The sequence below is a fragment of the Dipodomys spectabilis genome, unplaced genomic scaffold (assembly GCF_019054845.1).
Source record: "Dipodomys spectabilis isolate Male_0828 unplaced genomic scaffold, ASM1905484v1 ptg000201l, whole genome shotgun sequence".
Lineage (NCBI taxonomy): Eukaryota > Metazoa > Chordata > Mammalia > Rodentia > Heteromyidae > Dipodomys > Dipodomys spectabilis.
This window is the reverse complement of record NW_024870878.1, coordinates 2471450-2498568: the sequence shown is the minus strand read 5'-3', so window position 1 is coordinate 2498568 and position 27119 is coordinate 2471450. Positions and strand designations below refer to the sequence as shown.

At 47.5% G+C, this 27119-nt stretch overlaps 1 protein-coding gene and 1 non-coding gene across 2 annotated transcripts; both read left to right on the top strand.

Annotated features, from left to right (window-relative positions):
- The first annotated feature begins 2085 nt into the window (after positions 1 to 2085).
- Adamts8 (ADAM metallopeptidase with thrombospondin type 1 motif 8) lies at positions 2086 to 23773 on the top strand. The gene is made up of 9 exons (XM_042696182.1): positions 2086 to 2844; positions 10715 to 10954; positions 12502 to 12637; positions 13211 to 13378; positions 14680 to 14981; positions 18154 to 18337; positions 19678 to 19850; positions 19962 to 20137; positions 22579 to 23773. The coding sequence occupies exons 1-9, from the start codon at positions 2086 to 2088 to the stop codon at positions 23147 to 23149; spliced, it is 2709 nt and encodes a 902-aa protein (XP_042552116.1). The 3' UTR covers positions 23150 to 23773.
- On the top strand, positions 11885 to 11957 carry Trnaa-ugc. The gene has a single exon. It is a non-coding gene; the product is annotated as a tRNA-Ala (tRNA).
- Positions 23774 to 27119: the final 3346 nt, after the last annotated feature.

The window sequence follows — 27119 nt, the reverse complement described above, 5'->3', positions numbered from 1 at the left end:
CTGGTGTAGTGATCCAGGCCTGTCAACCTAGAAATTAGGAAGCTGAAGAGCAAAGATAGCAAGTTCGAGATGGCCTGGGCAACACAATGTTTCCAGACTAGCCTAGATTTTATAGCAAGACCCTATTTCAAGAAAGAAAAAAAAAATCAAGAGGTGTACTCAGGGTAATGACAAATAAGGGTTTCAGAGAGATAGAGACTTGTGATTGAAGTGTTCACAACCACCCTGAAGCAAAATGGGATTACTCATCATCAGGTCAAGCTGTTCTAAGACTATTGACTGTTGTAGGACAAAGGCTTCTGCTCATTTTTGGGAAAGAATTGAGAGAGAATTCCGTCCATCTCCTGCCTCTAGGAAGTATCTCCCCAAAACAACCTAAGAGATTCTGCGTCATGCTAACTTGAGAAGTTCAGCTTTCCATGTAATTTGTGGTCATCCCTTTTGTGTTGCTGGGGGGAGGAGGGAAGGAGAGAGAGAGTCCTCTTTGTTTCCCTGGCAAAGTTTCTCTGGATTTTATGATCTCCAAAGTAGTTTTATCACTGCAGGAGCCTGCTGCCTGTTGATCTTTAATAGCTACAGAAAAGAACTGATGGACTAAAAGAAGCTGCTATCCCCGATGCAAGCAAAAGTGGGGTGGACAGCTATTCTAATAGGTGGGATGGCTAAGGGTTCTAAGGCCTGATTCTGGGAATCCCAATAGGTCCTCCATGCTCAGACTCTAAGAAAGGGCATAAAGTGGTGGAGTCCGAGCTGTACTTAGAGAACAGGATTTGGAATCCAATCTAGACCTGAGCTATAAGACTGGATACAAATGTTGAATCACGTGGTCCTGAGATCCACAGTGCCATCCCTGCCTCTCTTGGGAGACGCGTTGATATGGGATAAAATAAATTAACCTCCTTTACAATTGTACTTGGATACTTGGAGCTGGGGGAGGGGGGGGCGGGGAAAGGGTGCTGCTAACTGTCTTAAGTCTCTAAGTCAACTGGCAGCATACTATTGCCCAGCAAAAGACCAGATTCCCTTCGGAGGAAAGACCTCTCCCTTTGGAGTGAATCTAGTTGCCTGCGGCCTCACTGCTGGTAACTTCCATTGGGCTGGGATGTATTTCACTACCCCTGGGACAGCAGTACCTGAGGCCTTGGTGACATCGGTGGTCAGTGGTCCTCTATTAGAGAGTATGATCTTAGAGACCTTTCCTGCCTTCCTCTTGTACTTTACTATTTTAAAAAGCCCTGGAACATTCTCCAAAGACCTCTCTTCTTACACCATCGGATCTTTGCAAGGGCTTGAACGCTACCTCCGAGACCGTTGCAGGAGCTTCCTGCTATGATGTGATCTGGCCCCTGGCCCTGGCACCAAGGAGGGCGAGGCTGGGGTTCTCCGAGGACCGTGCCCGGGGGGGGGGGGGGGGATCTGCCCAGCATTTCAGGGGTAAACATGGAGTTAACGTGAGACTGCGTGAACAGGGAAGGGGAAAAAGTGGAGTTGACACTCAGCTGGGGGGAGGGGCTGGCTGACTCCTGCTGGGTGTTACGTTTCATCCCATTCTCTCTCTCTCTCTCTCTCTCTCTCTCTCCCCCCCCCCCTCCTCTCCCTCCCTCCCACCTCTCTTCCCCCCCCCCTCTCTCTCTGACCCCAGGGGAGGGGAAACGGGAATAGTGAACGATCAAAAATAAACCTCTTATGTCAAAGCTGGGAAGGAAGTATAAATACGAAGGGCTGGGCTGCGCACTCCGTGCTTCCCTGCTTCCCCGGGCGAGGAGGAGACGCGAGCCGGCCGCGCCGCGAGCGGGAGCGGGGAGCGGGCGGAGGACGAGCGCACGCGGGCCGGGACGCCAGCTGCTCGCGCTCGGCGCGGAGGGCGGGCGGGCGGGCGCCGGAGACGCGGGCTGCGGGGACCCGCGGGGCCGCCAGGGGAGCGCCGTCGCCTGCGGCCGCGGGTGCAGCGGGCGCTGCGCCGCACTCCCATCTTCTTTTCCTGGAGAGAGGACCGAGCGGCCGGGCTGAGCTCGGGTCGTGGCACCTGCCCGCGCCGGGCGAGCTTCTTCCCGGTTCCCGCGCGCCGCCCGCCCCGAAGCCCCCATGCACCCGGCCCTCGCCGCCACCCGGTGGCCGCCGCTCCTGCTGCTGCTGCTGCTCCTGCTGCGGCCGCCGGCGGCGGGCGGCGCCCCGGCGGGGCCGGGAGCTGGGGGGCCGGCCTCGGAAGTGGTGGTGCCCACGCGGTGGCCGGGCGGCCGCGCCGGCGAGCTCGTGCTCCACCTGTCCGCCTTCGGCGCGGGCTTCGAGCTGCGCCTGGCGCCCGACGCCAGCTTCCTGGCTCCCGAGTTCAAGGTGGAGCTCGTCGGGGGCTCGGGCGGGGAGGCCGGGGCCGAGCCGGGACTGCGCGGCTGCTTCTTCTCGGGCACCGTGAACGGGGAGCCCGAGTCGCTGGCCGCCGTCAGCCTGTGTCGCGGGCTGAGCGGCTCCTTCTTGGTGGCCGGCGAGGAGTTCGCCATCCACCCGCGGGGCACGGGGGACTCCCTGGACCAGCCGCACGTCCTGCAGCGCTGGGGGCTCGCGGGGCACCGCGGGGATCCCGAGCTCGCCCCGGACCAAGCCCTTCCCCTCCCTCGAGGACCCGAGTGGGAGGTGGCGAGGGGGAAGGAACAGAGTCAGGAGACAGGAGACGGGGACCCCGAGGACGGAGAGGAGCAGCGCGCAGAGGCCGGAGGCGCCGGGGATCTGCCGCCACCCTTGCGAAGCACCAGTAGGACCAAGCGCTTCGTGTCCGAGGCGCGCTTCGTGGAAACCCTGCTGGTGGCCGACGCGTCCATGGCTTCCTTCTATGGAGCCGATCTGCAGGTAGGATTCGAAAGCCTTCCCCGGGCGTCTGTCTGATGGCCCCTCGACGCACCTCCCAGCCCCTACCTCTCCATTCTTCCTTCCCCAGTCCCTCGGAGGAAAACCCCTCGCTCTCCCCAGCCTACTGCCAAGCTGAAGTCCCTCTCTGTCTTCACTTCTGTTCTGCCTTCCTCATTCTCCAACACTCGCCCCAAATCCCTTCCAGTTTTTAGAATGGAGCCTGTTTCTCTCATCCCTGATCTCTCATAGCACATGACTAAGGGAGCTGAATGTGAGTTGGAGCATATCCCACTAAGCACCTGCCTCTCCCAACAGAGATAAAAATTGAACATTCTGGAAGAGTAACGCGCGCGTACACACACACACACACACACACACACACACACACACGCACGCACGCACTTCCCCCATGCTGGCTACTGCCTCCTGATCTGAGAGACTTCCAGGGAAAGGCAGCTGAGCTGGAAAGAAGTGTGGGTTTGACTCCTTTGGGCACAGAACTAAGGTTGCACTAAGTAGAAGACATTGTCTGGAGGGAACTGAACCCGGAAAGGGGCTGCTTAACTTCTGTGTGCCCAGCTGGTTCTGATCAAGGGGGCATAGACTACCTTGCCAACCTGGCTCTCAGCCCCAGAAGAACTTGGCAGTGCCAGCATCCAGCCCAAGAAAGGAAAGGAACAGAATTTCTGCCTCGGGGCTCAACCTGGATATCTGAAGTATCGCGAAAAAGGGAGAGAGAGGGTAGATGAGGATGAACCTGTACCGTTTAATATCTCTTGAGGAGCCTGAGCTGGACTCCATCCACCCGGCTGAGCCAAGACTCAGCTTTCAATTCGCTAGGACAGAATAACTGAGCCCAAGAGATTGCTACTGTAGCTGGACTATTTCTAAGTAGATGAAAAAGAAGGTAGTGATTTGGCAAGAAGTCTCAATACTTCTCTTCAATGAGTGGACAAAGGTCTTCCCAAAAGGAAAAGGGATGCAAGTTCAAGGAGAGAGCTTTATTTTCTCTTCCTCTATTCTTTCTTTCTAGAGAGCTAGAGATATACAAGCTAGACAGCTGACCTGCTTAGAGGTCACTGTTTCCTGAAACAGAGATTTTGGCACCACAAGAGCTCAGTTAATTTTTGAAGTGATAGCATCCTTGGCCAGGAACCTCATTCTAGGCTTGGGCTTGCACTGTTGAGTGTGGTAAGGGCATCAGCATCATCTTTGCAGAACATGCCATACCAAAGGCAAAAAGCCTGATCTATCCACCTTCTTTGACTGGGAATGGAAGCTTCATGAGAAACAGATGGAAAAGCATGTGGGAGAGAGGTCTATCTCATTGTTCCTCCGCTATTGCCTGCTCTCCGGCTTGCTTTTGTGATATTGGCTTTTCCCAGAGCATGGCAAGGCAACTCTGAGCTATCAGGGCAGTTAGACAGCGGAGGTATGGGTATACTTTGATTTCCTATTTGCTTCTCTGCCCTACTCAGTGATCAGAAAGAGGCAACAGACGACTCCATTTCCCCAGAAAAGTGCTAGAGAGAAGAAGGTACAGGAGAAGGGTGAGGAAAGATTTCATTATTAGGACCTTATTAGAACCACCATACCTGGCTCCAGGAGGCTCCTCCACAAAGAAGTTATGATACATTCATTGCAAACCCAGAGATGAAAACTGTGTTTCTCCTGTATAGAACAGTTTCTGGCATCTGCCTATGAACCAAGAGGTAGAAAAGCCAGCAAAGAATGTAGGGAAGTGTCAGGACAAGTCAACTTTTCAAGCTTCAGAGCCAGCATGGCCTCTCTAACATCTCACTCTGCCAGCTCATCACCTGCACACTGGAAACACCAAGGATTTCCCCCAGGGACACCCTTGGCATCTCTAGACATCCCAGCTGTCCACTGGCAGCCATGTACCGGATCCAGGCTCCAGGATTCCCAAGCCACTGAAATAGGACAGATGGTTTCTGTGCCTTATATGATTCACTTCTTGATCCAGGCTTGCTGCTCCATGGTAGACTTCTATTCTCATGGAACAGCTAGTTGGACAGCCTGGTTCATGCTTGTCCCATCCACTCTCCCTCCATATAGACAGATTTCTGGACCGTTCACTGCCACCACCCAACTGGGCAACTTGGAAAGAGAGGACATCAGAACAGGTACCAGACATATGAGATGCCTCTGTTCTTTGCCCAGAAGGTCTACTCCTCACTAAACTGGACCATTTGGAATTCCTCCCCTTTGGTCTCATTTTGTCCCAGCCCATCTTCACCCCTGTTTATGCCTACTTGGATAAAGGAGCAGCTGAGGCACAGCTATTTCTATGATTATTCACTGGCTCTCTGACCAGCCATTGAGATTCTCAGCTCCAGTCCCCTGGGCTCCCTAAAATGGGTCCATGAGTTCAATAGAGAAAAGAGTGACAATCAAATCCTGGTGCCCCAAGATCTGGCCAGCTCCTTCCATGTAACTTACAAAGAGTCTCCTGGGGATTTCATTCACACAGATGGAAGGTACTCTGGGGTATCTTAAACTAATCTGGGAAGGAGGTAATGATAACAATAAGAGACTAACCATCTAAGAAGTAGCAAGTCACCTGGACCAGGTAACTATCTGTGAGATGGCTTCATGATGATCCCATCTGCTGGAAGGCGCAGACATTCTCTGAGAATGTTCAATGCACAGAATAGCTTTACTTGCATGAAATCAATGGAAATGCCTGAGAGGGAAGCAGAGGGAAAACACACATGGCTTCCCCAGCTAAGTAAGTGATGGGCTGTACTTGCAACCCAACACTGAGTCCAACATTCTTTGCTATTGTACCAATCTGTATCTTTGCACAGGGAGGATCTGTGCAAAGGATCTCTTGCATTTGTCTATGTTGTGGGATAGGTCCTATGTGGGCATATCCAAACTGCCCAACCAAAGTGTGAAGCCCTATTCTGGGAAGAAACTATCTTTGCCTTCAAAGCTGCAAGAAAGAATTAGCTATGCTTGAGGCTGGTGTCACTGCTAAGTAACAGTGAAGTTTTCCAGAACTCTATACAATTGAGTTCACTTAATCCCTTGACAAAAGAGGCCTCTGCCTTCTACCTTCTTATCTGGTGTCACAGTGAAGGAGCTCAGACAAAGGGGGCTTTTTCTGAAAGGAGAGACCACCTTGGAAGAGTCTATTAACTCTGTCTACATCTTGCCTCTGCTAATTGTCCTCTAAGTGAACCTGGCGCAGGACAGAATGTCAGGCTGAATAGTTCCCCAGGTTTGGTTTCTTCCCGATATCTCAGAAGTAAGCAGAGCTTTGAATCTTCTTACCACAGAGAGTCAAGGAGTGGTGCTCATCTTCCCCAAAGCAGACTGGAGCATTCCCAGATGTCAGGCTCCCGGGGGCTCATTTCAGGGAACAGCTATCACAGCCATTTCATTTCCTTCTTACCTCTGTCCTCCGGGATAACTATCATTTACATACTTTATGACTACAGTGATCCTATAGGCTGTTGCTTCCAGTATTGTCCCAGTTCATGACTATCGCAGCATAATTATTAATGGTCATTTTTCAAGGCCAAGAGTGTCCTGGTTCAGATGATAAACAGATATAGGACTCACTAGTTGTATAGTTGTGGTAAAAGACAAGGTTACATGTACATTTGTTCTGCTCATCTTACAAGCAAATGAATGAGGCTTTCCCATCCTTTGTGTCTCCCACAGTCAGTATGACCAAAGACGTTGAGTATTCCCAAAGAAAACATCCAAACATCCAGAGGTAGAATGTACATAGACAATGCCAGGGGCAGCCTTGCTTGCATGCTTTGGGTTTGTTTTGGCTCAACTTCACAGATGTAGCAGCAAAGATGGGAGATAGCGTGATGACCAGAAACATAGACTTTGAAGTGAAACGGGGGAGAGAGAGTAAGAGTGTTACCTATCTCTTTGTACCTCAGCTTCTTCACCAGCAAAATAGAATTTACACTCATGTTCAAGCATTGTGTTGAAGATTTAAGCAAAGTATGGAAAGCATCTGACTTGGTGCCTGGTACAGAGTAAGCAGCTTTTCACTGCATTTACCTTTGGTAACCCATTTGTTAGAATGGATGGGGTTTATGATGTGGCCAAACTGAAATGTCAGCTATTGCTTTTTAGCCTTGCATCCTATTTAGCTGAGAGAACTTTTTGTTGTTGTTTTTGTGGTGGTGGTGGTTGTGAGGCTTGAACTTGGGGCCCGGGTGCTATCTCTAAGCTCTTTTGCTCAAGACTAGCACTCTACCACTTTGAGCCACAGCTCCACTTCTGGTTTTTGAGTGGTTAATTGGAAATAAGAGTCTCATGGGGACTTTTTTGCCTGGGCTGGCTTCAGATCACGATCCTCAGATCTCAGCTTCCTGAGTAGCTGGGATTACAGATGTGAGCCACTGGGGTCTGGCAAGACCTTCTTTTTAATTTTTCCCTGTTCCAAGTGTTTAAGGCTGACTTCTTGTAGTTTTACGTAAGTGTGTGCATCAGAGAGGTGGTATTGCTCTTTGCTGTGTGGAGAACCAGGCAAGGTAAACTATTGCCTAGTCGCTCTGGCTCTTTCCTCCTCTCACTTCTGACTTGTTCCTTTGCTTCTGGCTCCAGCTTCTTCCTATCACTGTCCCAAGATCTAAAGCCATTCCAAAAAGAGTTGGGGCACCCAGAGCTTGACTCATTGCCTTCTGGCTAGGGTGAAGCCTCTGGAAATGTGCTTGGCCTAGGCTTGGCCTCCCAAGATTTCCCAAGATAGACTTTGGGTAACATAGGAGCAGCAGGAGTACCTTGGAGGGAATTCTTGTTCATAGCTCAAATAATCAAAGGGCTACATGCTGCCAGCTTGCCAGACCTGTTTCTCTATAGCAGGGTATACCAACATAGGAAGAGATCCCCTAAAGAAAATGCCACCTTTTCCTAGTGAAAGTTAAGGACTTGAGATCCCAAGAGCAGTGTTTCTTGACCACCCTTGGTGGTACAGATCCTGGGTTCCCACCAAAACTAATGTTGTTTTTAGGGGTTGCCTACAGTGTTAGGGTTCCATTCACATTCTGGAGAACCTGTGCTTGTATAGTGAGTAGAGAAGTAAAAAAAAAAACAGGTACCAAATGGTAGAGCAAGCCATCTGACTTTTTCCTTAACTAGCTCCTGACCTACTGTCTGGATGACTGCAAGCCCAGGGAATGGGTAGAGAAGTCAGCGTTTAGAAGACTCAAGTTCACAAGCTGGCTCATAGTTCCTGGTCCTCCCACTGGGGAACTGAGCATCACTCCTATATTTCTATCTTTCAGAAGAGCTAACTAGGAGCAGGAGAGGGTGAAGATAGCAGAGCTTCTGATCAAGACTACTAGAAATAAGGGAGATCAACTGTAGTGAGGTGCTGAAAACAACATGGGACCACAGAATGCTTGTAGCTCTCATGACACAAATTATCTCCTGAGATAGTTGGTGGCCAAGAAAAAAATAAGATGTCTTCATGTCTAATCATCACCTTGAAGCAAAATGCCTGTGTGGCCAGCTTAGCCTGATGGCTGTGCAATATCTAGAGATAATCCTTTGAGTTCCCTAAACTGTGGCTGGAGGCAGCTCCCTAGAAACCTTAGGCTATCTCAGCCTGGCTTTTATGTAGCAATTTATACCAGCTCGCTTTGCTTTCCCCTGAGTGGCCATCACCTGGTCTGTCACTCAGCCTCAGTCTAACCTGGTTAATGTGGGCCCATAGACCATTCTCAACCTCAAGTCTTCGCTTCCTGTGATGAGCTGCCTCAGTCCAGTGCCTACAGGCTGGCATCTTTTGGTTTCATACAGTCTTTGAAAAGACTTCATTCATCCCAATTTTCAGATTGTGGAAGAAGTCAAGTCCTGTGAGAATAGAGTTGGTTGTTCAGATTGTAGGCTCACAGATAAGCCAGGGGATGTCAGACCTAGCCCTTCCTAGACAGACCAGAAGACTCTAGCCTTTGGAAACAGTTTTTTAAAAAATCCTAACCAGGAATTTGCCTCCCAAGCTACTGTTCCTCAGGGCTCACCCCTAGTTGCATAATGATGGGATTGCTTTTGTTCCTCTCAGGAATCCAACTCTAGGGGCAAATGCCAGGTTTCAGCTGTGCTGATAAGAGGTTTACATCAGCCTAAACATGGCTGGAGTTCATGATGTGCCAAGTAACCTGCGCTTAGTAACTCTACAACTCCTGTTTATAAGACTAACAAAATACCTGGCTTATTGCCTTAGACATAAACAAACAGGTCCCATTCACAAATAATGGAACTCATCTGGAACTCCCACACAGGGCCTCCTCCAGTGGAATGTCCCCCACCCCCAGCCTTTCCTTTCCTTCCACTCCCACCTTCCAGACTACAGGAAGACAGAGGCTGAAGGAGGTGGTACCCCAGGGAGCAGAGGCAGAGGGGAATAAACAGCAGCTCAGCTAGCCATGTTGTAGGCTCAAGGCTAGCCTGTGTCTGCTCCTTTGTCTTTGCCTCTGTAAAAGAATCCAAGAAAGCAACTTCATGAGGACCCAAGGCAGGAGTGTGAGCTCCTATCTGGCCTCCCGTCAAGGCCTTGGAATCTGTCAGGGGAGCAGTTGGCAGCCTAAGAAAAGGACAGAGGCCAAACAGTGATGTAGGCTCCTTTAGCAGGCCTGAGTCGAACTGAAAGCAGGTGAGACCATAAGCATATGGATCTTATTAGACCTGTTATACTCCCAAGCCCCAAGCAGAAGGGAATTAAACCCTTTGGGGCTATCCGGGAAACCAAACTTTGGAGGAGTTGATGAGAAGAATGCAGACCTCAAGTAGACACTTGGACTGGCATCCTGGCTTTAAGAACAGTATGACCTTTGACCAGTTACTGAACTTGCATGACCCTCCAGTTCCTCCTTGATGAAACAGGGATTGCAATGCCTGCTTCATAGGGTTATTGCAAGAATTTAATGATGTGTCAAATATGGCCAGTAGCTGGTACAGAATAGCTATTGCTAAGAATGATTATGAGTGAAATCATATGTGAAATTTTCAGGGTTAACAGTTCCCATGCTGAAAAAATAAAAGCTACCCCAGCAGACGTATCAGGAACAGGAGAGACTCTAAAGGAATACTCTTCTAGCCTGAAGCATTCAGAACATTACTTCTGGGTTCAAGCTAGGCAAGGAAGGGGTGGTGAGCAGGAAGACAAATGGTGTCCAATTAAGGCAGAACTAACCCATGTAGCCCAAAAGAACTTTTGTCTGGATCCAATATAGTAGCCACAAGCCATATATGACTATTGGTGGCCAGTGTGGTGGAAAAATTGTCTATTCTAATTCTTTTGGATTTGAATTAATTAGAATTCAGTTAGCCACGTGTAGCTGGTCTGGATGTCAAATGTACAAGCTTTACAGGCAGCCAGATCTGGGTTCCAGTGCTCACAATATACTCTTTAGCTTTGTGATCCTGGGCCAGTTGGTGAGCTTTAGGTTTCTTCTCTGGGAAATAACATCAAGCCCCTGAGAGGCTTTTTGTTTGTTTGTTTGTTTGGGGGGGGGGTCCAGTGATGGGGCCTGAACTCTGGGCCTGGGCACTGTCCCTCAACTCTTCAGCTCAAGGCTAGCGCTCTACCACTTGAGTCACAGCACCACTTCCGGCTTTTTTCTTTTTGCTTATGTGGTGCTGAGGAATCGAACCCAGGGCCTCAGGCATGCAAGGCAAGCGCTCTACCACTGAGCCACCTTCCCAGCCATCCCCCCCCACCCCCCGCAGAGGTTTTATGAGACCTTGGTGTGATGCTTCAGAGCTAATGCTCAGTCTGGAGCCTGATGTGAACAAAGTAAATGCCTCAGAAGAAGAGATGTTGACAGTGGACAGTCCAGGACCCTGAAATTGACTGCTTTGTTCTTCCTCCAAACAGAACCACGTCCTTACCCTGATGTCCATGGCAGCCCACATCTACAAGCACCCCAGCATCAGGAATTCCATCAACCTCATGGTGGTCAAAGTACTGATTGTGGAAGATGAGAAACAGGGCCCAGAGGTGTCAGACAATGGTGGGCTTACATTGCGTAACTTCTGCAGCTGGCAGCGACACTTCAACAAACCCAGTGACCGCCACCCAGAGCACTATGACACGGCCATCCTGCTCACCAGACAGGTGTGTGAGCGGGTTGCTAAAGCCAGAAAGAGGAGACAGAATAAGTAGCTCAAAGGGAAGGCCACGAGCCTGCCCAAACATGGGAACGGTCTCCCTGCTGGCCTCAGCTGGAATGAGGAGGAGGAGGTCATGTGGGAGGACAAGTGTGAAGTATTTGTAAGGGAAGGGGAAGAATCTCGTAAGGGCTCTTTTCCAAAAGTTTGTGACCAGCTGTCTGCTGAAGTCATAATGAGAGGAAACGGCTTGAACCGTCCAGTGAGAGAACAGGGAGCTGGAAGTGGGAGATGGGTTCTGTCTCCAGTCACTGTTAAAGGGACAGACAACCAGGGGATCCCTGGAGTTTCTTCCACTGCAAGAGGATGTCCCACCTCTCTGGTGCAATTTAACCTGACAACTTCCTGAAGGCAAGGGCATAGAGTAATGCAGCCCAGGCCCTGTCCACCCTCTGAGTCTCACAGGCAACAACAGCCCCACAGGGAAGTATGATAAGATTTCTACTTTACAAATGAGGCACAGGAAGCCACACAGTGACAGAGCCCAGAGTCAATCCCACTATGGGTGGGGTTGTGCATTACAAAGTCCTGGTCAGGACACTGAGGTCAGATGAGGAACATAAGCAGCCTGTAGAAAGTCAGAGGAAGATTTTTTTTGTCACTCCCAACTCCCAAATCTCTCCAGACAGAGGTGTGTGTGTGTGTGTGTGTGTGTGTGTGTGTGTGTGTGTGTATGTGTGTGTGTGTTATTTTAACAAGAGTATATTTCATGGGTCAGTTTCAACATAACAAAGACACAGTATGAATGAACTATCTTGAACATAACCAAGATAGAAATCCCTAGCCTTGCAAAAACACTAGATGATGCATCCAGATGTGAACCCACTGCTGCTTCCAATGTCTTCTTAAAAGTTTTTGAAAGTTCAGGGGCTGGGAAGGTGGCTCAGTGGTAGAGTGCATGCCTTGCAAGCATGAGGCCCTGAGTTCGATTCCTCAGCACCACATAAACAGAAAAAGCCGGAAGTGGCGCTGTGGCTCCAGTGGTAGAGTGCTAGCCTTGAGCTGAAGAGCTGAGGGACAGCGCCCAGGCTCAGAGTTCAAGCCCATGACAAACCCCCCCCCCAAAAAAAAAAAGTTTTTGAAAGTTCAGTAACCTCGGGAGCAGGTGGAGGGGTTGAGGGGAGGGGGGAACAGTGGCTCATATCTATAATCTTGGCTACTCAGGATGCTGAGATCTGAGAACATTGGTTCAAAGCCAGCCTGAGCAGAAAAGTCAGCGAGGCTCTTAAATTCAATTAACCAGAAAGCCAGAAGTAGAAGGTGTGACTCAAGTGACAGAGTGCTAGCCTTGAGTTAAAAAGCTAAAGGAGAGTGCTCTGGCCCTGAGTTCAAGCCACAGTACTGGCACAAAAACAGAAAAGAGAAACTCAGTAAGCACAGTCCAGCAGTTGATGTCTCACAGAAGATTCTGTGGGGAAATGGCATGTATGAGATGCCATGTCCTTCTCATCCTGACGTTGGTCCTCAAAATGGTGTTTTCCCTCTACCAAACAGAACTTCTGTGGGAAGGAGGGGCAGTGTGACACACTGGGTGTGGCAGACATCGGCACCATCTGTGACCCCAGCAAGAGCTGCTCTGTGATCAAGGACGAAGGGCTCCAGGCAGCCTACACACTGGCCCACGAGCTAGGTAAGATTTGCCATGCCAAAGCCTGTTTCATGACCTCAAAGGAAACTAGCTGCATCTTCCAGGTCAAACTGGCCTAAGCCTAAAAAGAGGTAGTGGGGAGAAAGAGAGGTCACACTTAGCTATTATCTGCTCATAGGCTTGACTGAGCAGTTACATGCAAATACTGTACTTGGTATTGCTAACTGTACTTCCCTGAGCACACGAACAAAATACCAAAGTACTGCCCTGGCCAGTGGTATGGTACTGCAGAGTACTTCGGTAGCATGATGTTGTACAAGCCTAGCAGTAAGGATCTAAGAGAGATGGACTGTGAAGAGAGTACCATACTAGACAGTAAATAGTAGAGATGTGAGTTGATGTTCCTCTGTCTCCTGAGAAAGCTTCCTGGAAGAGAAAAACCCAAGATGAAGCCAGAAACAAAAGCCTCAGTGAGTCAAGGTGTCTGTACCCCAGAGCTGGTGACTGGGCAGGCACTGCATAGGCCATACCACTATTGGTCCTGTACGTAGCATTAGGGCAGGACAGGTGGCCGGAGGGAGCAGAGAAGAGGTCAACCAGGTCTCTTCTTCACAGGGCACGTTCTCAGCATGCCCCACGACGACTCTAAGCCCTGTGCAAGGCTCTTTGGGCCCATGAGTAAGCACCACATGATGGCACCGCTCTTCGTCCACCTGAATCAGACACTACCCTGGTCTCCCTGCAGTGCCATGTACCTCACAGAACTCCTGGATGATGGCCACGGTAGGCCCCGCTCTGTCCCTCCCCGCTTCTCCCCAGCCAGCTGCCCATGGGGCCTCCTCAGTGGCTACTGGCACCTGCTCTAATCAGGGGACTCCCTACAGCTGTGCTTTCTCACACAGCTTAGGGTGGGGAAAGACTTCAGAGACATGTCATTCTAGAAAGGCATTCCAAACATCCACCCCACAGTACCCGTCTGTGCCCCATCTGCTCTGGGCTCATTTAGATTTATTCATCACAAAGCAGGTGGAATTAGTCCGAGAAGGTTGTCTGGAAGAGGTGAGTTTGAACAGAGCTTAACAGAATGGAAGAATGTAGTGTTTGGGGAGAGAAGAGAATGTTCCAGGCTAGAGTGATGGGCCCATGGTAACTCAGAAATAGCAAAGAGGCACTGAGCAGGCCATGTGAGAAGGGTGGGGGCTGGGGATGCCCGGTTAAGGCAGTTGAGCTGCTGCACAGTGAAGTGATGGATTCTTCTTGTTGAAGGAAGCAGAGACATGAGCGATGAAAATACTCAGGCTTTATCTGCATGATTTTTAATTGTGAATTTACATCCCTCAAATTTATATTGTGATGAGATTTATTAGCTGGTGTTCTTTTGGTACACACTGAAGGTCACAGGGATTGTACCCTAGATGTTCTGTGCAGAAAAGTAAAGACAGTTCAGAGGAAATGATTGCTATTATTAGTCAAAAATGAAATACTTATCTCAGATGCTGATTGGGTGTTGTCAGGGTTTAGACTGAGAGCAAGGAAGTCATGATGTCTATATCTTAAATTGTTTCTTAGCCAGGCACACTGGTAATCATGTCTATAATCCTAGCTACTCAGGAGGCCGAGATTTGAGGATTACAGTTCAAAACCAGCCCAGGAAGGAAAGTCTGTGAGATTTCTATTTTTATTTTTTTTCCACCCCTACAGTGAAACTTTTAATTCTAATTATATAGCAAAAAGCCAACTGAAACTGGGGGTTAGTAAAGGGAGGAATGACATTGTCATGAAATGGTAACCCCTCTAATACAACATCTTAATAACAATAATAAAATTATATACTTTCTAAAAGCCAGAAGTAGACCTGTAGCTCAAATGGTAGAGCATCAGCTTTGAGCAAAAAAGCTAAGGGACAGTACCCAGGCTCTGAGCTTAAGCCCAACTACCAGCACACACACACACACACACACACACACACACACACACACACACACAATCATGTCCTATGGAACTGGAGCAAAATGTAGGAGGCTATAGAGAGCTGTAGGGAGTTCCTGTTTCTTGTTTTTATTCCTCTGCTTCTCCATTCTTAGGGGACTGTCTCCTGGATGCTCCCACCTCAGTTCTGCCCCTTCCTACAGACCTACCGGGCAGCAAGGGTCTATACGCACTGGATCAACAGTGTAAGCAGATGTTTGGGCCTGGTTTCCGCCATTGCCCCAACACCCCTCCACAGGACATCTGTGCCCAACTCTGGTGCCACACAGAGAATGATGAGCCCCTTTGCCACACGAAGAATGGCAGCCTGCCATGGGCTGATGGCACACCCTGCGGACCTGAGCACCTCTGCTTAGATGGTAGCTGTCTGCCCAAGGAGGAAGTAAAAAAGCCCAAGGTGAGGAAGGTGGAAGACAGAGAAGAGGAAGAGAGGGAAACAGAAAAAGGAGGAAGAGAGCTCAGTCAGGGACTAAGTCATATTGTAACATGTGACTTCTAAGTTTATTTACGTGTGTGTGTGTGTGTGTGTGTGTGTGTGTGTGTGTGTGTGTGTGGTGTGTGTGTGTGTGTGTGTGTGTGTGTGTGTGTGTGTGTGTGTGTGTGTGTTGGTACTAGGGTGTAAACTCAGGGCCTTGTGTTCTCCCTTAGCTTTTTGCTCATGACTGGCCCTTTGCCACTTGAACCATACCTCTACTTGTGGCTTCTTTGCTGGAGTTAACTGGAGATAAGAATTGGGGGAATTTGCCGGGCGCTGGTGGCTCATGCCTGTAATCCTAGCTACTCAGGAGGCTGAGATCTGAGGATCGCGGTTCAAAGCCAGCCCGGGCAGGAGAGACCGTGAGACTCCTATCTCCAATAAACCACCAGAAAACCGGAAGTGGCGCTGTAGCTCAAGTGGTAGAGTGCTCGCCTTGAGCTGAAGAGCTGAGGGACAGCGCCCAGGCCCAGAGTTCAAGCCCCACGACCGACAAAAAAAAAAAAAAGAATTGGGGAAATTTAACTGCCTATACTGGCTTTGGACTGCAATCCTTAGATTTCAGCCTCCTGAGTAGCTAATATGAGCCACCTGTTCCTGGCTTACATTCATCTTTTAACAAACAAGCCAAACCACACAGTATAGTACAGCTATACTCAGACAATGGGATACTGCTATTGCTCCAAGTGCTTCTGTAACTCTTTTTTATTGGGGATGGGTCAGTTGTGGGGCTTGGACTCAGGGCCTGGGCGCTGTCCCTGAGCTCTTTTGCTCAAGGCTAGCACTCTACCACTTTGAGCCACAATTCCACTTTCTGGTTTTTGAGTGGTTAATTGGAGATAAAAGTCTCATGGGGACTTTTCTGCCTAGGCTGGCTTTGAACCCCTATCCTCAGCTATCAGCCTCCTGAGTAGCTAGGATTACAGGCATGAGCCACTGGCACCTTGCTGCAACTCCCTTTTTGAACTTATTTGGAGCTGACTGAAGGCTTTCACAAACTAATAAGTCTGAAGACTGAGAGTAAGCAATAAATGGGAACCTTTATGAATTCCTCTATTAATAGAGTAACATCGGATCAGAACATTTCACCAAAGATTGAGTGAGGAATATTCATAACCTACCTACATCTGCAATGAATTCCTAATTAGAGATCAGGGAATGAGAGTAATTGTAGGAATCCCAGACTACTCCAAGAGGAGGAAGAGGGAAGTCATCAGAGCTGCCTCTGTCCAGGCAGAAAAAACTTGGCCCAGTACAGAGGAAACTTGCACGAAAATCCAAGGTAATGCCAGCACGAGTTTTTAAGTGACTCACTCCTTTGCCCTGTTCTTAATATGTGCAAACTTCAAGGCTGATCACATTTCTCTTGTTGCAAGTCACAAAGCCACTGGAATGAAATAGCATCCACTGAGTTCCCCAGCCTGTTCTCTGCCCAGCACTGAATCATGCTTCATAAAGCTGGTCTTGGTGGTGTGTCTTTTACATTGAGCCTCAGGAACGTCCTAAGTTGAACTGGCACAGGATTCGTAGATTCCTGCTCAGCCAATTCCAAATCTCTTCATTCATTCTCTTCTCTCAATGCAGGAGCAAAAACAAAGGTCCATCCAGTCATTCACTTAGGAGTCACAAAACCAAGCTAGCTGAGATGAACATGGGTTGATCATGAGATAATGGTGTTTCATCTTTTGTGTGTGTGTGTGTGTGTGTGCTAGTACCGGGGCTTGAACTGAGGGCCTGGGCACTGTCCCTCAGCTTTTTCATTCAAGGCTATTAAGGCTAGCACTCTACCACTTGAGTCACTGCTCCCATTCCCAGCTTTTTGGTGATTAATTGAAAATGAAAGTCTCCAAATGTGCTGCCTGGGCTGGCTCTGAACCATAATCTTTAGATCTCAGCCTTCTGAGCAACTAGGATTACAGATGTGAGCCAGTGGCACCTGGCTTCTTGGGTATATTTAAGGGGCAAAAAGGAAGGACATAATTTTTGTATACAGAATCATTGCTTGGTAAAAGGAGAAATCTGTACCTCTTAATGATTATATTCTAGCAATGATTTTAACTGGGCAGTAGTACATTTGAAAAGGATTACTTCATTTTTTGTAATACTCTTCCATAATTTTTATTTTTATATGAATGAATGTTGCTTTTATAATTTTTGAAGTTCATCTTGAACCCTTCTCAATAAAGCAACCAAAGGAAAAGCTTTATTCTCTTAAGTCAATTGTAAATTTTAAAGAGTTTCTGTTTATGTCCCAACACTATTCTAGCCATGAAACCAAGAGTTGGTAGCCACTGGGCAACACTTCTTGGTGATTTTTTTTGTCGGTCATGGGGCTGGAAATCAGGCAGGACCTGGACACTGTCCTTGAGCTCTGTGCTCAAGACTCATGCTCTATTACCTTGAGCCACAGTGCCACTTCCAGTTTTCTGGTGATTAACTGGAGGTAAAAACCTCACAGACTTTCTTGCCTGGGCTGACTATGAACCATGATCCTCAGATCTCAGCCTCCTGAGTAGCTAGAATTACAGCTGTGAGCACCAGTGTCCGGCACCTCTTGGTGATTTTTAGAACAAGGTTTCTCGACATTGGCACTAGTGACTTGGGGGTGTGGAGAACTAGAAAAAGGCTTTATTGAGGGCCTGTGCACTCTTGAATATTTAACATCATTCATGATCTCTACATAGTAGATACGGGTAGTGTAGACTCTCCCAAGCTAGGACAATCACAGTCTCACCAAACATTGCCAAATGTCCCATGGAGGACAGAATATGCTCCCAATGGAGAATCACTGCATTCAACACAACCTTATTCTCATTAGAGACTCATTCATGGAGCAGATTGCCTATTGAGCATCTGACTAGGTCCAGGCACTACCTTAAACATCAGAAAGTCAGCAGTGAAGGAGCCCAACAGAGCCTCATTGCTCACAGAGCTACTGCCAAGCAGGATACATCATCATTATACAACTGATTAGGTGAACTCTGTGTCCCTCGATAAGAGTAACTAGACAAGGAAGTCAGGCCCTCAGGCACCGGGTGGCACAAACAACTGAAGCCCCCTCCCCTTCACTCCTGAGTTTCATTATGTGTTTCAGGCTGTGGTAGACGGAGGCTGGGGCCTGTGGGGACCCTGGGGAGAATGTTCTCGGACCTGTGGAGGAGGAGTCCAGTTTTCACACCGCGAGTGCAACAACCCCGAGCCTCAGAATGGAGGAAGATACTGCCTGGGTCGGAGAGCCAAGTACCAGTCGTGCCACACCGAGGAATGTCCCTATGATGGTAATCACCACTTAAGGCCACACCTGCCAGAGCAGCTGTTATTTGTTTCAACAGATCCATAGAGGAGAAGGGTGGGTCTCCTGAGATGCCTGTGATCCAAACTTAAATGAGCCCTGCAAGGACCCAGGGCCGCACTCACACGTAAAGAGATTAGCCTAGTCCTTAGAGATGTGGAGTCACAGCATGTCACTTCCAACCAAACCTACTGGGAAGGAACCTCTGCAGATAGTAATCCCCTCAGAGGCATCTGAACCCTTGTCTGTGTGCAGAGTGGAAGTGTTTTCCAAAGCTACTGTCAGCGCCAAACCTCCAATGTCTTTCTAGCCAACATTTGGCCCAGGGAGAAGGGAGAACTTCTGAGTCTGATTCCTAAGCACATTCCTTCCAAGAAGAGTTGCCCTTCTTCCCCTGGGCACCGGTAACAGAAACTTCCAGGAAAGTGTCACTTTTACCTCACTTTGTCCTATCCCCTAGGACAAGCTAGAAAGCAACACATTAATATAAAGATGATAAGGGCCGGTAGCAAACTTACGAAATAAAATCATTAGAAGGGTATTTTTTGGTTTTGTTGTTGTTTTACCACCACTACCATCCCATCCAGCTCCCCTTCGGGCAGCTCAAGAAAAGATTGGCAGTATGAAATGACAAGCAAAGCTTTAGGAAAAATTCATCCAAGTGCCAAGATGGCCTGGCATTGGGTTGAGGTCTAATAGGGAAAACTGTAGCTCTGCAGTTTTGCATGACAGGAAGGATCAGCAATGGCAGGAAGCTCTAGAAACTTTGCTTTGGAATTGTGAGTTTGCCAGTCATACAGGCTGAGACACTCCAGAGAAAGGAAGACATGATATAAAGGCACAAGGTAAGCATGGATGACAAGTGATTCCATGATTCAGCTACATCAAGATCTGCCTTTTCCATCAAGTATTAATTAGGACCTCTGTGTATCTAGAATAGATGCTATAAAGGACATAAAACATGCACAAAGGATGGTCCCTGTCCTCAAGAATCTCGCAGTCTTTCAACCTTTCACACCGCAATTTGGGCTTAATCTATAAGGCACAGATCCTGGGCTAGCAAGTTGCTTAGAGAAGGGAAAACCCTAGACAAGACAGGGAATTGAATCAGGAGATGCCAAAGGCCTGAGGCAGTACAGGTATAAGCAGTGCTATCATTTGCTTAGGTAGAGTAAATCCCAACATACTAGCACATGTACCCAGATGAGTCTAGAAATGTTGGGGTCAAAAGACACTGGGTCTTGGCTCTAGGTCCAAGAATTTCTCAAGCTATGGCTTTCCTGCTTTAGCAATGAATTACCTCCATGCTATTTCTCACTCTTTTAGGAAAAAGCTTCAGGGAGCAGCAGTGTGAAAAATATAATGCCTACAATTACACTGACCTAGATGGAAATCCCTTGCAGTGGGTCCCTAAATATTCAGGGGTGTCTCCTCGAGACCGCTGCAAGTTGTTCTGCCGAGCCCGGGGGAGGAGTGAATTCAAAGTGTTTGAAGCCAAGGTAAGAATCCCCTGGCCACAGATCCGAAAGGAGAGGAAGGCAGCCTGTGGCCACCTTCCCTGTCGGTTACTTCTGTCCTCCACAAACCCTCTCATACCTTTACTTCCCCAGGTGATCGATGGCACTCTGTGTGGCCCCGAGACCCTATCCATCTGTATCAAAGGCCAGTGTGCCAAGGCTGGCTGTGACCATGTGGTGGACTCCCCTAGGAAGGTAGATAAATGTGGAGTGTGTGGGGGCAAAGGCACCTCATGCAGAAAGGTCTCCGGTTCATTCACCCCCACCAGGTAAGTCTCTCCAGTAATGATACATAGACTGAAGAATTATGAAGGCTTGGGACTCTAGTTATCCCCAGCTTGAACTGTGGCTGCTACTTCATGATTCTGAAGATTGTGGAAGTTATATAAATGTTCTGAACCTCTGTTTGTCTATAGCAACAATGTCCATCTCAGAGTCATTGTAAGGATTTCCTGGGTGGGATGTGTGGTACATTTTGCACAGGATCTGGCCATAGGAAAGATAGAACCTAGGGAACCAGCTTTTTTATTAGAGCTGGAGGCCAGCCACATGGATGGAGACGTCTCAGCTCTGAGTCAATCAGCAGAAGTACTACTCTGAACAATCAGGACCTTTGCCAGTAAACAGTTTGTCTAGGGCTATGAAAATATCCAAGGCCCATATGTCTAGCACCTGGTTGGATAAGACTAAAAGACCAGCATCTAAATGGCAGGTGAGAGATATACATGTATATATATATATATATATATATATATATATATATATATATATATATATATATATATATATATACATATATATTTCACATACTTTGAGCCTAAAGTTGAAGACTCCAAAGTTGCCTATTATAGGCTCGTAGAGTTCATTGAAATTATTGAGATGTTTTATATATATATATATATATATATATATATATATTTGTGCATACATATGCATATAGATTAGATAAATATATATAATATATTATACATATAGTATATAAAAGAAAGAAATGAATGAATGAGTGAGTGAATGTAGGGTAGGGCAGAGCAAACTTCCTTAAGTAGAATACTAGTAAGACAAACTGAGGAGTAGTGGGAGGAGGTTTGGATGCCCATATAGCTACCAGGAAAACATAGGTACATATTATACTAGATTCCAGGGTGACAAAAAAAAATACCTGACTTGCCCTTACTCTACAGGAAGCACAAGAAATGGCAGGAAATGAGCAATAGTCTTTAAAAACTCTGGTTGCTCTTTCTGGTTACCATGAACTCTCAATACCATCTTAAAGAGTCACTTAATCATTTTGTGCTTTTAGTTTCTTCATCTGTAACATAGGTATAACAATAGTGGTTTTATTCACCTTTTACGAATTAAGGAGAGCATGGAAATGAAGCACTTTGGAAAATACTATCAGCTCTATGAATGTAGGCACTTGGACATGAGAAGAAAGGTCCTTAGTCCTCAGATTCATGAGACTGCTGAGGCCACTCCTTTGTACTTCCTTCTCTGAATATCCACCTGCAGAAAGGTCAAGGTTCACTGGGCTTAGAGTGAGATGTCCTCCCATAACAGGCCTGGAAGAGCTGTCTACTGGCAAAGGCCTTGTTTGCTCAGAGCGCTCCTGCTCATTGACTCTGAGCTGATACAGTCCCATCCATATGGCCTCCAGCTCAAATAAAATAGCAGCTGCTCTTGGGTTCCATCCTTCCTATGACCAGACTAGCAACTAGCCTTTGTTGATTATACAAGAATAACAAAGAACCCAGCCAATTGTCTCCCTCTATCATCTTCACTATTCTCCAGCCTGTGTAACTCAGATTCCTACCAGAGATCGAAGAACTAAGCTTTTTCCATTCTATTCAAATCCCTATGCCTATAATGGACCTGAAACTATTTTTCCCAGGCTTGAGGCTTGAACTCAGAGCCTGAGCACTGTCCCTGAGCCTCCTCGTACTCAAGGCTAGTGCTCTACCACTTGAGCCACAGCATCACTTCCAGTTTTTGAGTGGTTAATTGGAGATAAGAGTCTCACAGGGACTTTTCTCTGCCCTGCTGACTTCAAACCATGATCCTCAGATCTCAGCCTCCAGAGTAACTAGAATTACAGGCATGAGTAACCAGCGCCCAGCTGACCTTAAACATCAGAAGCTCAGTGCTCCTGGTATCTGGGAACACTTGGAAGGTGGCTCCAAAAAGTCAAGATTTAATTCCTAGTCCTTCCCTGAGTCCATATTCAGACACAATACTGCTTGTCTCAAAAAGGCAGTGTGACACTTCAATCTTGGGCGGTCCTGGAATGAGTAAGGAGATCATATTTTCCATGTCGTTGGAGCTCTGGGTCTGGAGGGTGACAAGTCTAGTTTGAACCCGTGCATGGGAACTAATATATTTGAGATCTCATTTGAGTCAAGAAGTGCCAAGTTTGGCTGCACCAATGCAGCTTTTTAACTCCCCCTGAGCTCTTCTGGCTGTGCTGTTGTTAAAAGCCACCCAGACTTGTACAATAGAAATGCCAGATAAAGCAGAAACCCTTGGGAATCCCAATGTTCAAGACGGTTCTGTCTTTATCAGGAGCAGAGTGTCAATTTGTTCATTACTTGCTTGTTGCTTTTGTCTGCCCACCCCAGGCACCTGACCTGCCTACTTCTGTCTCTCAGACAACTGTGGTACCTAGGCTAGATAACTACTACCCAGCTCTAACAGTGGCTTTCTGTCCCTATCATAGTTATGGGTACAATGACATTGTCACCATCCCTGCTGGTGCCACAAACATTGATGTGAAACAACGAAGCCACCCAGGGGTCCGGAACGATGGCAGCTACCTGGCATTGAAGACGGCTGATGGGCAGTATCTGCTTAATGGCAATCTGGCTATCTCTGCCATAGAACAGGACATCTTGGTAAAAGGGACCATCCTAAAGTACAGTGGCTCCATTGCTACCCTCGAGAGGCTTCAGAGCTTCCGGGCACTACCTGAACCTCTGACAGTGCAACTCCTGACTGTCCCTGGTGAGGTCTTCCCTCCCAAAGTCAGATATACCTTCTTTGTTCCCAATGACACGGACTTCGGCAAGCAGAACAACAAAGAGAGAGCAACCACCAACTTCATCCAGCCGCTGCTCCATGCACACTGGGTGCTGGGGGACTGGTCCGAGTGCTCCGTCACATGCGGAACTGGCTGGCAGAGGCGGACTGTGGAATGCAGGGACTCCTCTGGGCAGGCCTCCACCACCTGTGACAAAGATTTGAAACCTGAGGATGCCAAACCCTGTGAAAGCCAGCTGTGTCCCCTGTGATCCCACAGGGGGGTAGTCTTGTGCTCATGAACTTCAGGTGCTGGGTTATAGACAAAGGTCTCCTCTGGAGTGGCCTTGTGGATCAAGGTGGCAGGTCTCCCATTGAGCAGCCCTTGGGTACTGCCTGAGTTCATAAAGGGGAAGAGAAGATGGGATGGGGATGACAAATACTAACTGTCTAGCAGACTGGACCTTGCTCAGGTTCAAGTAGAGGGCATAGGTTAAAAGGTAAAAGTGCACTTATTGACTCAAAAGGGAGATGTCAAAGCCAGCCTATTTTCAAAGGACTAGTAAAGTTAAATGAAAAAAAAGAAAAAGAAAAGTTCTTTTCTATTTGGTTTCCCTGATAAATAATCTACCTCACAAGGGGAAAAATATTTAGTTCACGAGAGATGTGGGGCCAGGAGTCAATAATAGATAGCAAAGCAAGCTGCTCCCGGAGCTGTCTTTGGAAATGATCATGACTGTCTTCAGTATTAAAATCCGTTGTCTAATGGGCTACAATGTCTGTCACAGGGTTGTGGAAAGCCACGTGTTCTCAGGCTGCCACCTCCTGGGGTGGATTCATTTCAAGTATTTATGCAAATATGTCTCTGAACTAAAGTGTGATCTTGTGCCAATGAAGTGGTCTAGTCTGGTTCATTATTCCTTTTTTAATAAAAGGGGAGGGATGGTACCCAAAGCCCAAATATAAAAGCTAAAACTAAGTTAACTCACCTCAAACACACGTGGGCAGTTGTGAGGTCTCTAGACCTCCATAAGACAGTAACTGTTGGGGTTCTAGCAAGCCTACTGAATCGACCTCATGCAGAGAACTGATCATTTGTATTATCTAGACCAGTGTTTCTCAAACTTCAGTGTGCATCAGGAGCATCATCTAAAAGTGCTTAATCAAGCCCAGATTTCTGGGTCCAGTGGATAAGAGGGCAATCCAAGAATCTACATTTCTAACAAGTACCCAGGAACTGTGGAAGCTGCTGGTCTAGGGACCCACATGGAGAAGCCCTATGATAGAGGAAATTACAGTTCAGAGGTCAGAAGATTATGTAATGTCTCTGGATTCATTATTCTCAAGAAGGATTATCCCATTCCACTTGCAAGCTGTCTCATCATTGCGCTTACACACTGGCCTGCCTTATTTAAACCTAACATCTGGGGATCTTAGGATCCCAGATATTCTTGCCCTGTGTCTAGGTAACCCAAAAACTTCAGATCCAGCCTATCACCTGCCACATCTCACAACTCTTTTGGTCCAAGAAACGTGTAATAGTCCTGATAAGCCCTATTAGTACAGAATGGAATTTTCCATCAGATACCTAAACTCTCCCTGATAACCTCACCTCCTTTGTTCCCTATCTCTTCATCTCTCTGGTGGCTCCAAAGACCTCTCTGGTTCAGTCTCCACACAGGAAACTCAATCCTTGGTCATAAATGGGTGAGAACAAATGGAGAACAAGAAGACATGACATTATAGCCATAAGCAGAAAACACCTAAACCCTGCTTTTACCTCCTTCAAGTTTCTTTCAAAATGTGGAGATATCTCTACTGGACATCCATCCTAGCAGAGATAGGATGCTAGATGGAATGTTGAGGGGGACACAAGGTAAAGCCAATAGGATTCTGCTTCTGTTCTCCCACTTAGTTGGTCTCTACATGATGACAGTTGACATAGAGTTGTTGATGACTTTTCCATATTTGCCTAGCCTCTGCAGTGAGTGGGAGGCCAGGCTTACCTAAACATAAGCAAGCACATGCAGGCATGTTGTTGACAAGTAGTACAAGCAGATTTCTCCTTGCTGTGCCCCAGTTTGTTGAGACTGATAGATGTTCCTTCCATTTCTCATCGTCCCCCAAATAATCAAGGCTAAGCCTTTCACCATTAACTATCCATGCCAAGCCAGCTGTGCCATCCCAACTGCCTGCATCATTACTAGCCCCAGCATTTGCCCTGGAGTTCAGTTGGCAGTAGAGCTACTGATGTGCAAAGCAGAAAGGAATCCAGCTTGGCCCTCCCTTGCTGTGTGGGCTCGGCAAGGCTCATAGAATACATACTTGTTTGTGTCTGGAAATTCAACAGCTGCAACTCTGGGACTCAGGAAACAGAGCTGCAAAGGGAGCCCACAACCACAACCACCCGTTTCATCCAGTGAAGTAAAGGCTAGGTTTCCTCGGCTAAGAGATTGTGTTATTGCCCAGTATTCTTCCTGATGGAAACTAGTAGTAATTCCTTCTGATGGAAATCCCTCCACCCTCTCTACACAGGTAACTTGGTTATTAATCTGGATACTCAGAGCAGCTTCCATAATATTCAAAGTTGGTAATGAGCATCAAGGTTCGTGTCCAACTTTTTCATCCCTAAGTGAATTGTCTAGAGCCTGTTCCCTAACTTTTATTCCCCTATAGCTGACCAGAGGATTTGGTGGATTTGGGGAAGGAATTCCCTAAATAAGGGAAGTACATCAGTGCCTAGTAAGCCTCACACATAGCTCTACCACTGGCTAGACTGTCAGCCACCTCCAAGACCCTGAGTGCCTGTGTCCTTGAGGAAGACGATCAGGAGTCTGCTCTCCTTTGGTGGCCTATGGTGGGAGGTCAGTATGTCTTTATGAGGAAAGAGCTCCTCTAGTAAAGCACATTTTTTTCCCATCTGTGGTCCTCTGCCCAGCTTGCAACCTCACGTGGAACATGAAAGAGAAAGAAGTCACCCATGGAGCTGACCTTTCTGTTGGCTTATTGTGGGCCATCAGTAAGATAAATACACCATATTTGTGTATTTATTACACAGATGAATGAATAAATAGAGCTCTGTGCTAGAGCATGTGCCTAGTGTGAGTGAAGTCCTGGGTTCCATCCATCCCTGGAACCTCAGCGGTGGGGGAGAGGGGGATGGAGGAGAGGACCAAGCAGAAAATAAGCTAAAAACTACAAGATAATGGATACAGGCACCAAACATTGGAGGAATGAGAGCTCTAAGTGGCTTAATTGGGATTCCAGGCCCTGCCAGGCACTTGTCTGCTTCCTTGACCAACACCTTAGAATGGCCTAGAAGCCTTACCAAAATAGATGTTCCCCATTACAACTTGCCTCATTATTTTTCTTCCAATGGGGAGATTCTCTGACACTTGAATTAGGAAGAAGTAGAAAACCCAGAAACACCCAACAAAGCAGAATAACGAGGCTCCTCGCAGCCACTGCTCACATGTTGAGAAGAGATGTTACCCCATGTAAAAGTAGGGCCCAGGCTACAAAGCTAATGTGGAAAGGAAAACAGGCACCTGTCTCTCTTAGAACATACTTTCTCTCAGCCTTGGGCTCAGCAAGGAGGGACAGGAACATTCTAGCTAGTCTTCCATCCCCATGGGCTGCTCAGTCTACCCATGGCAAATGCACAATTGCCCCAGGAAAGGAGAAAGCAAACATGCCTTCCTTAGACCTTACCGTTCCTCATTCCAAACATCTTGTAAGTCTCAGGGGTATATTGAACAAGTTTGTCCCCCGCCAAACACAACTTCCTGCTTCTAAGAAAGGGAAGGGCAAAAAAAAGTTGAAAGGATTTTTTGGACATTTGGAGATTCTGAGTTTCTGTAAACGCAAATGAAATCAGACACATGTGGAATAAATTTCTCCGGAAGTAAGAAAAGATGCTGTGAGTTTCTCCTCTTGCTGGACCAGAAATTGGGAAAAGAAGAAGGCAGATACATCAGATGCTGAAAGGAGAGAGAGAAGCCATGTGAATATTGGATCAAAGAGAGGGTCCCAGTGATGACAAGGGTCAAAGGGGCCCCTCCCAAGACCACTTCCTGACTTGCTGATTACTCAGAACTTCTCCCCCGCGAAGTCATAAATTCAAAAATGCTGCTCCCTGACCACAACTTCCCATCTTTTCAGTAGGTCCTAATAAACATCCTTCCTCATCCTCAAGGTCCCTGACATAAGTATTTTCCCCACCTGTCTTAACTTTTTCTTAAC

Excerpts from the sequence above, each read along its gene's own strand:
- Adamts8 (XM_042696182.1), top strand. The coding sequence starts at position 2,086 with ATGCACCCGGCCCTCGCCGCCACCCGGTGGCCGCCGCTCCTGCTGCTG. Across the intron at positions 2,845-10,714 it reads TCTATGGAGCCGATCTGCAG|AACCACGTCCTTACCCTGAT; the intron begins GTAGGATTCGAA and ends TCCTCCAAACAG. Across the intron at positions 18,338-19,677 it reads CGAGGAATGTCCCTATGATG|GAAAAAGCTTCAGGGAGCAG; the intron begins GTAATCACCACT and ends TCACTCTTTTAG.